General features: G+C 38.1%; 1 protein-coding gene across 2 annotated transcripts; it reads left to right on the top strand.

Moving 5' to 3' along the window:
- The first annotated feature begins 5,620 nt into the window (after positions 1-5,620).
- Positions 5,621-10,307, top strand: LOC145212588 (serine/threonine-protein kinase 17A-like). 2 transcript variants are annotated; one of them, XM_080080760.1, is made up of 7 exons: positions 5,621-5,865; positions 7,877-8,089; positions 8,153-8,294; positions 8,369-8,492; positions 8,722-8,770; positions 9,046-9,225; positions 9,371-10,307. In XM_080080760.1, exons 1-7 carry the CDS (start codon positions 5,753-5,755, stop codon positions 9,900-9,902), a joined length of 1,353 nt encoding a protein of 450 aa, XP_079936886.1. In that variant the 5' UTR covers positions 5,621-5,752; the 3' UTR covers positions 9,903-10,307. The 2 variants fall into 2 exon arrangements, with proteins under 2 accessions (XP_079936886.1, XP_079936887.1); XM_080080761.1 differs by lacking the exon at positions 7,877-8,089.
- The last annotated feature ends 4 nt before the right edge of the window (positions 10,308-10,311 follow it).

The raw sequence follows: 10,311 nt of genomic DNA, 5'->3' as shown, positions 1-10,311 counted from the left end.
TGCTTCGGTCGTTGCACACATAAAAATTGACAAAACCCTTAAAGCTAAATACTAGTTGTTTGTTGTTATCCTTGGTGGGCACACAATGCCTGAATGCTTACAAATAGGTGACACTAAAACGCTGAATGGGCGGGAGATGGCAGGACGTCGTGAAAACCGCTGAATATCGGGTTAAATTGCTGACGGTTAGTGCTATTAAGGTTGGGATAAGGTTTTATAATAGAAAATCATTAAAAATAATTCCCCCGGATACCTTCCGCGACCGAGCGAAACATTCAGCGGCCGAGGGAGACTTCCCGCCCAAGCATTTTTGCTGAATGTCAGGAAACAGCTGAATAAGTTTTAGGCAGGGACATTTTTTGATTCACATACTTTTATAAAACCTCAACCCAACCCCAATAGCACTAACCGTCAGCAATTTACCCGATATTTAACGGTTTCCGCGACGTCCCGCCCATTCAGCGTTTTAGTGTCACCCTTACAAATGAATCGATCATAAAAAATGAGTTTGGCCATAGCCTACATTTATAAAACGCATTTTTGTACCAATTTTGTATTTGTGTGCCAAGTAACACGTATGCTTTAGGTATAGTAGCGTTTCAAAGGTGATGTACCTATGTAAAAATCGTAATCGAAAGCACTTTTCGGTGAGGTGGTCTGGTGTGGAGTTTTGTGTGCAAACTCACATTTTAACACTCATTTTTGTTACCCACTAACCAGTTGCCACTATTTGATGCCTACTAGCTACTACTTTCTACCGTTCGCATCGTTGCGTTATCATTACCTTTCACCACTTATTCATTTGTGTGGCAACGCTTACAATCTCTTGGTCTAATACAGTGGTTCTCAACTTTTTTTGTTACTTTGCGACCCCTTTTGGGGGATTTTTAACACAAAGTACGCGACCCCTTTACAAACGCATGTAAGAAGTGTCACTACCAGAAACATTTGCTATCGAATGTCACTCTAAGAGTTCGACTTTTTGATCTGCAGCGAACCTCTAAAATTGTAGTCATGGCTCACGTCACCATAAACATTTTCACTATTTACTGCTCTTTATGTAAAGAAAAAAGCCAAATACCCCACAAGTACACAATTAATAAGCCGCGATATTGTTACCAACGGGACAGACGTAACTCCGATTGCATGTTTGTGGTTGTTCGTTTTTTTTATCGCACTTACGTCGACTATTTTAACGTTAAGGTTTATCCGCCGCATGTCTTTTCACATTTTACTGCATGGGATTAGTAGTGCACAAGCTATAACACTAAACAACTCACGTGGAAGATTGCTGTGTTTATTTTCACTTCGATTATTACCGACACACACTTATTTTCACCAGACACAGCATATTGTTTTGTAACATAGTCTTGAGCTTCTGGGTAAATATTGTATGTATCGCGGAACTGGTCAACTGCTGCTGTTTGTCTGTATTGTTACAGGGATTCTTAAGATTGAAGCGTCCTTCAACCAAGCTTTGCAATAAATCACCGGCTGTCAATCAATCTTTATGCCATGCATAGTTTTTTTTTTTTTTTTTTTTTTTTTTTTCACGGGGTTCGAACCCAGGAACCTCCCGGGGACGAATCCCGATCAGGGTTTTTTATGTCTGTATATGGGTCAGGCGCGCCAGACCATTCGGTCAAGTTCCTGCCCATGCATAGTTTTTTGTATTGTTCATTTATTTATATATTTTCGTTTAGTTTGGTGTTCTAATTATTTATTTATTCCTTACACCAGTGGTCGGAAACCGCGGTAAAATTCGTTACCGGACAGTATATATTTATGTTAAATGCTATAAAACATTTTGCCCATGTATCCCGGGGATGATAAACTAATTTAAACGTTTTGTTGCTAAATATTTATAGACCCCTGATGTGACACACTGGCCTAGGATCATTTTTGTATGTTGCAATCCTATGCGACCAGTTAAAATTAATTCCACATGTCGTTGCGGGAAAACTTTCGCAGAAAGTAAATTAATTTTTGAATGTTGCATAGTTATAACGGTAGACGTATCGTGTTAGTAGCTCTACCAGTTATAACTTATAAGTACGATTTGGCAAACCAAAAAATACGGTCGCGGGCCGGACCTGGCCTCTTATGACATCACAGACGAGTTTAAGATTTTCGATTATGCGCAATCAATTGTTCGTTTGCAACTCATGTAAGATTGTAGAATCTAGGACTCTTGGTAGTCCTACGAAATTTGCTTTTTGTACCACTATGGGACCATTGGCTCTTGTTTGAAAACCGCTGCCCTAGAACTAATCAAATACCGTATTTACTCGATTGTAAGCCGCATGTTGAGGCGTTAAAAAATAATGCAAGCCGCCCTCGATTGTAAGCCGCACGCTGGAATTTTAGATACTATTGTTTCATAATACATCTTTATGTTGTTACATAGTATAACCATTTGCCCATATCTGTTAGTTGCGTTTATCCACGTACCCAACAGAACGTATTTCGACGTATAATCTGAACATGAATACAAGTTTTGAACCCCAATTAAGTTAAAAAGTTGAAGTGTAGAAATAATATCGGTATAAACATAAAATGTAAGCCGCCCCCGATTGTAAGCCGCCTCCGATTATAAGCCGCACAAACGGCAGGTAAAAAAAAATATAAGCCGCGGCTTACAGTCGAGTAAATACGGTAGTAATGTGGCATAAAGGTCAACAAATACGTTTATTGCTCTAGCTGGCGTATTCAGTACAAAATATAGCAATTTTAGGTTTTCAAAACTCTTAAGGTTTGACGTTACTATTCTAGACATGACTATAGTGTTCAAGGGGGCCCCCAAAAATTTACTTGCACCAGCATATTTTTTCGCTCTCGAGGGCCCTGCCTAGTACGCCTTTTAATACGGTGCACAGTGTGAAGATCAGTTTTAATTGTTTGTTACGTCATAATCTATATTGTGACGCTTATGGTTCCCGTTTTTTGCATTGTTTTCACACAAAAGGCCTACAAAATGTCTGACGCATATGGCTACTAGGCTGTAATACTCTTTCCAATCCCACAAAATCTGTTCCAGTCCCACAAAATCTGTTTCAGTCCCACAAAAGAGGAGTTTAAAAATTAAATTTTTTGGCAAAATAGTTTTAATTGCGTCACGGCCGCCAAGAAAAATTTAATATACCAGTCTGCAGAACATGGCAATCTCGTCGGGAACTGTCAGCCAGTCTGCAGAACATGGCAGTTCCAGACGAGATCTCACGCGTGCAGGACCTATATGTCCCGCGTGCGCGCGTGCACGGCCCGTAAATTCGCGTGCAAGACCAATTTCAACAGGCGCAAAGCAAGCGATAGAGTTTAAGACAGGACAATTAATGCCTTTGATGCGAAATTTCCGCGTGCAAATTTTTTTTTTTCGAAACTAAATCGCGCGTGCAGCTGCCATACTCAGCAGACTGGGCCGCCAGTACCTATATTTGTTCACGGCCGCAAAAATATCTGACAAAATAATACAATTGTTGTTGAGTGTTCGTGGGCCGCACTGGATGGCTTTGTGGGCCGCGAGTTTGACACCCCTGGCATAAGGTACACTGGTACAGTACAGTACAGTACAGTACAGTAGCCTACAGTAGTTTCAGATTGAGATTCTACAGTAATGTCAACTGAAAAGTGCAAGCGAAACGACATTACGTTAAAGGAGAAGGAGGAGATCATTATTGATGCCGCGAAGAAAGGGCCGAATCAGTCCAAGCTGGCCAGGGAAATGAGCAAGAAATGTGGCATCGAAGTTAAGCAAGTAAAATTCGCATTTGATTCTAGCAGCATATTGTCTGGTCGCAGAAAAATAGCACCTGGAGCACTAATCTGCTCAGAAAATATAATAATTGGACTCCTTTGCCAGTACATTTGAAACCAAAAAGTGTCTCTGCGGGCCGCACAACTTTGATAAATGGGCCGCATCTGCTTAAAACAATAAGTAGGCCTACATATATCAGGGGTCACCTACCACTACCACTCTAAGAGTCATTCGGACCAGTTTTTATGTCTCACGTCATTGGACTTTTTGTTTTTAGTTAGTTAAATGCACAATACCCATTTTCGTCAGCAGTGAAAACAATGAAAACTTCCCACGTTCCCTCGTAGCATTGAATGCTTTTCTTCAGACGCTTTTTTATTTCTGTATTTAACGCGTATTGTTAGTAACAAACAGGTATTGATACGCTCGCACGCACACTTGTAGCTAACTACCAGAAACTTTCTCCGTTGTTACATTAGTTTCATAATATATGTATATTTTTTCTTAAATTCCGGACTTTCAAGTAGTGATGCACCGAACCCGCCTAAAAAAGTTCGGGCCGAAACCGAAAATAATCAGGCCGAACCTAAAATCCTCGTTTCTATGGATACTTTCAACTGAACCTTGTGTCGTTGATGCGAGTAAATTGATTTATGACAAATCAAAATCAGTTTCTCAATGCGTAAGCTTTACTAAACTTGTAATATTTTGCAGACAACGTGACTCGTATTTTGTAGACACAAAAATTAGTTAATTTAGGACGTTTTGTATTGGCGAAAATGATAGTTTAGGCATTAATTCCATGCAATCAAAAAGTTCGGTTTCGGCCGAATTTTTAAAAAAGTTCGGACCGAAACCGAAACATCGAAAAACAGCGTATTCGGCCGAAATGTTTCGGCCAACCGAAACTTCGGTGCATCACTACTTTCAAGTCCTACATTTTACCATTTCTCCCTGATGCACATTTAAACACTAAATCCCCTGACATGTCAGGGGGAAATCCTGACGTATGGCGATGGCAACCTAGGGTACGGTACATATTAAATTAACCGTACCACCATAGATAACTTAATAAGTACTAAGTTTTCGATCTATGGTGACACCGTATCGGCATTTAACAATTTTTTTCGCTTAACTGGTGTAATGCTAAACAAAATACTAATTGTTGTTTCGAGAACTTGTATTTTTTCTGACGTTTCGCCTACTAGAACGGTAGGGCTTCTTCAGAGCAATGAATGATAATGCGAGCACAACAAGCGAAAATGTACGTCGACTATTGCAATGCAAACGCCAATGCGTCGTTGCGCCACCTACCGGAAAAATTGGTAAACCTGTGATGTTTGGTAAACCTGACCTGTGTTAGTTGTAGTTCTAGCTCCGGACTCCGAAGTCATCATAAAACAAAGTTTTATACATACCTTGAGTAGCTCTACCGGTATTATTCCTGTAATATTTGTGGTAATGGTACCTAACCCATGTTTTATGGCAACAACACGGAGTGGAGAAGAGTAGAGCAGTAGACGGCTAGACGCAATGAGTCAAGCTAATTTTTGAATTTTTGAAGTTAAAAATGTGTCAGTAAAAGCGAAAGTCTATGAGTTATATTCTATTTGACTATTTACAACTTTAAAAGTTAACCCCATGAATTTCAATTCAAGCATGGAAGTACCATATTTGGTAAACAATGTAAGATTGGGATGGAAGCATCCGCCAGACCTTGTATGCTTAGTGCTTACCCTGGTTTGACAGTTTACAAGTCTAAATTGTAAAGAAAGGGGCCTCTGCTTGAATGTACATTTCTCTGTTTTTTGGGTTGACTGTGAAAGTTAAGTTAATACATGTAAGAATGTGAAAGGTTTGTTTTCACTTAGATCAAAACTGTTTTCACATATTTTTAGCTAACACCTTGGTTCCATCAAGAATGATTTGTAAATATAGCATAGTTTGGCCACAAACTTATGAATTATGATATGTAGACATTTTTCTACATGATTTATCATGAGCAAAGCCCTTTTATCTCCTGATCGACTGGGAAGTGTAGATGAAATCAGAGGTGAAGTATTCAAGGTACCATGGCAAAATTTTTTCACAGTTGAGGACACAATTGGAAGGTCAGTATTTTTTACGAACTAATATTATGGTACATAATTAACTTCCTATGAAAGAACAACAATTTGGTGTGGTTGAGTTTTTCTTGAACAATTGTCCAAAGAGAAACTGTACGTTTTTTAAAATTATGCATGTGATAGATATAAATTAAGGCGGTGTATGCAAATTTATATCTCGGTTGACCCAACAGTTTGCCCACAGGCTTTCAAAACAACAAATAAATAAAGTGACCATACATAATAAAAGTACATGACTTAAAAATGTCATACTTTGTTGGTTAGCTTGTTGCAAAGTGAATATACTGTTGCTGCCAGGCATAATGTATCAACAAAATTTCAGCTCTTCCGGCAGTTTTTTTTATTCTAATATGCCAACGTTTCGATGACCCATACGAAACACCTTCATCAGGGCAATGACATAAATTGCAAACACAAGTATTTATAAAGCGAAAAGGGCGGTGGAACACACACACAAAAAAGGGACGGTGGTAAAAAATGCAGTGCGTACCAATGGTCGAGTGATAACACCTAGCTCAATGGTGCAAAAGCGACCAATAAGTTATCGGCATAAGAATGTCCGTTTTAACGTTCATCGTGTTGGTATGGGAATGTATGTTCCACGACTCCAGGAAACCTCGCTTGTGAAAGTCGGTTTCTCTCGCTAACACCTGGGCGGCAGAAAAGTTTATGGTATGATTGAGGACAGTAGCATGTTGTCTGAATGCTCCAAACCGAATTACGAAGGGTACACCAGGCCCTGCGATTAAATGGCTACCCCAACTGGATCTTCCGCGACCGAAAAACCACGGGTGCTCGGAAAAAGAGTCAGTCCAAAGAGCGTGCTTTTGTTACCTTGCCGTACATTCCCAAGTTAACAGACATAATCCGTCGCATGTTAATCGATTTGGGGGTCTTGGTAGGGATATAACCAGTCAACACCCTACGCCAGATGCTGTCGCACCCCAAAGATCCCATTGATACAAACGCGGCAAAGGGTGTGGTGTATGCGACGGGAAGGTCTTTCAATACGCGCCGTAAAGAACATGAAAGGGATGTAGCCAAGAAAGATGCCAAAAAGTCGGCATTAGCACAACATGCTACTGTCCCAATCACACCATAAACTTTTCTGCCGCCCAGTTGTTAGCGAGAGAAACCGACTTCACAAGCGAGGTTTCCTGGAGTCGCGGAACATACATTCCCACACCAACACGATGAACGTAAAACACACAGTCTAATGCCAATAACTTATCGGTCGCTTTTGCACCATTGAGCTAGGTGTTATTACTCGACCATTGGTGCGCACTGCGTTATTTATCACCGCCCCTTTTTTGTGTGTGTTGCGCCGCCCTTTTCGCTTTATACATAAATGACAATTTATGTCATTACCCTAATGAAGGTGTTTCGTATGGGACATCGAAACGTTGGCATATTAGAATAAAAAAACTGCCGGAAGAGCTGAAATTTTGTTGTTGCAAAGTGTTTTACCATTTTATGGGAATAATCCTATACCCCACATATTTGTTTTATGTTCATGAGCCATTAGGTCTGAAATGTTAGTTTGGGAACAAGTTTATTTTTTTGCCCCAATTGACTATATATAAAAAAGAAACCATTTTTTGTCAGCAACGCATTTGGATTTTTAGAAGATTTGACTGTTTTTAAAAAAGGCAAGCCGTCATTGGAGATTGCTTGTTTCTGCTTGCATAATCAATTTGTTTGTTAAATGTGTGGTAAAGATAAGGACCCAGTTGAAATTAAGTAACACACATAAAGTTTGCCAAATGATGTATGTGGTAAATCATTAAATACAGGGTACAAGAAATAAATTGATAATTTGAAAGAAAACCACCTTTCTAATTTGCGAACGATTGGTTTGTTTTAAAAAAAAAATATATATATAAATGAAATTTGTAGCACAATTTTACTAATACAAATTATTCTTCCATAAATTATTAAATGTAAATTAGAAAAAATTAATTGTTTAAATGTATTTGTGGTAACATGTTTTTTTAAGGGGAAAATTCGCAATTGTAAAGAAGTGTGTAGAAAAATCTACTGGTAAAAGATTTGCTGCCAAATGCATTCGCAAAAGAAGACATTGCCGTGATTGTACACAAGACATACTGCATGAAATAGCTGTTCTTGAACTAAGTTCCAGTCATCCACATCTTATTGATTTGTATCAAATCTACGAATCTTCAACTGAATTTGTTCTAATTCTTGAATAGTAAGAAATACATTAAGGTTAAAAACACAAAGTGTGATGGGCCCTTATAATTATTTTGTTTAGTGCGGCTGGAGGAGAAATTTTTGACTACTGCGTTGGACTTAAGGATGCATTTTCAGAAACAAAAGTTCGCCAATTGTTTAGGCAAATTTTAGAAGCTGTTGATTTTTTGCATGACAGAAACATTGTCCATCTGGACTTAAAAGTAAGAGTGTTTATTTGACATTAACCTTTTGATGACATAATGAACTATAATTGTGATTCTACAACAATATTTAGCCACAAAACATTCTTTTGACCGATGAAAAGGATGGAGATATTAAATTGGTAGATTTTGGATTGTCAAAACACCTGTCTGAAAATTTAGAAATTCGTGAAATCTTGGGAACTCCTGATTATGTAGGTAGGTAATCATGTTTTTATTTGGTGTTTAGTGTGGGTGGAATGTGATTTAAGGCAACTATTAGTGTAATGTGTGAAGCAGAAAATGTGTAGGTGTTTGACCAACATCCTGTACTGTGAATCACTTGGTGTCATTATTTTTAAATTAATCTGTGAGAAGTTTTACTGTCACGAATTAAACGTGTTGAACGTAACTTCCTTGAGACCAACAATATATTATTGACTTACAGCCCCAGAGGTATTGAACTTCGAACCAATAAGCACATCAACAGATATCTGGTAAATATTTATTGTGTATTTAAGACTATACTTTTTTTTAAAAAAAAGAGTGGTTTAGTAGATGTGCATGATTGGCAGGGCATACTGCAAGTAAGTTAAAACAATAGCAAACATCAACAATACACAGATTTAAAAAAGTAAGTCAAAAATGACAATCTGTACAAGAAACAATAAAATAAACTAGTTGCATGCAATATGTTTAAACTGCAAATGCATACACAGGAAAGTCAACTTTCTAGTTTGTAATTGTATTTACCCGACTGTTTACGTGTTAGGTCATTGGGCGTTGTTTGTTATGTGATGTTGACTGGAGTTTCGCCCTTTCTTGGGGAAACAAAAAAAGAAACCCTGATGAATGTTACAACTGGAGTTGTTGATTTTCCTAACGACCTTTTCGATGAAAAACAAACTGCCTGCAAAGATTTAATACTAAAAATGCTTCAGTTGGATCCCCAGTAAGAAATTTTTGTGCAAAAACTGTTAGTGCTTTTTGTCTCTTTTTTAAGTCAAATTTAAGTCGTCTGAAATTACCACTTGGTTGTACTGCCATGTTTTTAGATTAAAATCATTTTCTAAAGAGGTGTTATTTTAATATTTTAGAAACAGAGTAACTGCTAAGGATTGTTTACAACATACATGGCTGAGTGGTTTTCTTAGTCCACATGATGGGGTTGAAAGATTTGCTATTCAAGACAATGTGTTCCATGACAACGCCAAAAATTTACTGTCTTCGAAAAAGTGCAGCCGGTCAGCATCACTAGATGATGAGAATGTTGCAGGGAATTCTAAGGAAAATAATCTTGTAGATGAAAATGACAATTTGAGTGGAGGAAGACTGTCTTCCTGTTTATCAACTCCATTAACAAGCAGTAGTTTGGAAGTGGGCGATCAAACCTGTGCACAAAACACAGCAGAGAATGATGACCAAAAAGATGACAAAAAGTTGTTTAGCACTTCAGCATCTCAAGAAACTAAGCTGTCATCTGGAGATTCAAAAGTGGTAAACCCCTCAGATGTAAAACCAACTCCAAAACGTCCACGATTTGATAATTTAGAATCAAAGTCTACAGAAATTTACAACTTGCCCACCTTTTCCAGGTGTTCATACTCCAAGACTGCCTGCAAGAACTAACACCAAAGTTTTTCCTTTTATAGACAAATTTAAATTAGTGAAAAGCTTTTGTTTTTATGAAAAGTTTTATTCTGTTGTATTTGATTGGTTTTAAGATACATTCCAAAAGCTTTTCTACACTAGTGCCTCCAATGATTTTGTGTATGTGTTTGTAATGGTAAATTGCATTCCTCCAGAGTTGTTTCAATCAGATGAAAGAATATGCTGGGATTAATGGTATGCATTGACACTATTTGTTGCACCGTTTTTAAACTTTCTTTTGTACCCTGACACTGTTTAAGTTGCACTGTTGTTGTTTCCAGGGTACGAAACACCTGTGTAAGCCACAATTGGTCCACTAACCCCTGTTCGACATCCTTATTTTTTTTTATGCTACTCTCATGTAATATACATGCATCAAAATGCCTTG

Source organism: Phallusia mammillata, chromosome 2 (assembly GCF_965637545.1).
Source record: "Phallusia mammillata chromosome 2, kaPhaMamm4.hap1.1, whole genome shotgun sequence".
Taxonomy (NCBI): Eukaryota; Metazoa; Chordata; class Ascidiacea; order Phlebobranchia; family Ascidiidae; genus Phallusia; species Phallusia mammillata.
Note: the sequence above shows the minus strand (reverse complement) of the source record. Positions and strands in the feature narration are given on the sequence as shown.

What these genes read in the sequence shown, in the direction of transcription:
- LOC145212588 (XM_080080760.1), top strand. Translation starts at nt 5,753, where the DNA reads ATGAGCAAAGCCCTTTTATCTCCTGATCGACTGGGAAGTGTAGATGAA. An exon ending in AGCACATCAACAGATATCTG is followed by an intron (nt 8,771 to 9,045) that starts GTAAATATTTAT and finishes TTTACGTGTTAG; the next exon opens with GTCATTGGGCGTTGTTTGTT. An exon ending in ATGCTTCAGTTGGATCCCCA is followed by an intron (nt 9,226 to 9,370) that starts GTAAGAAATTTT and finishes TTAATATTTTAG; the next exon opens with AAACAGAGTAACTGCTAAGG.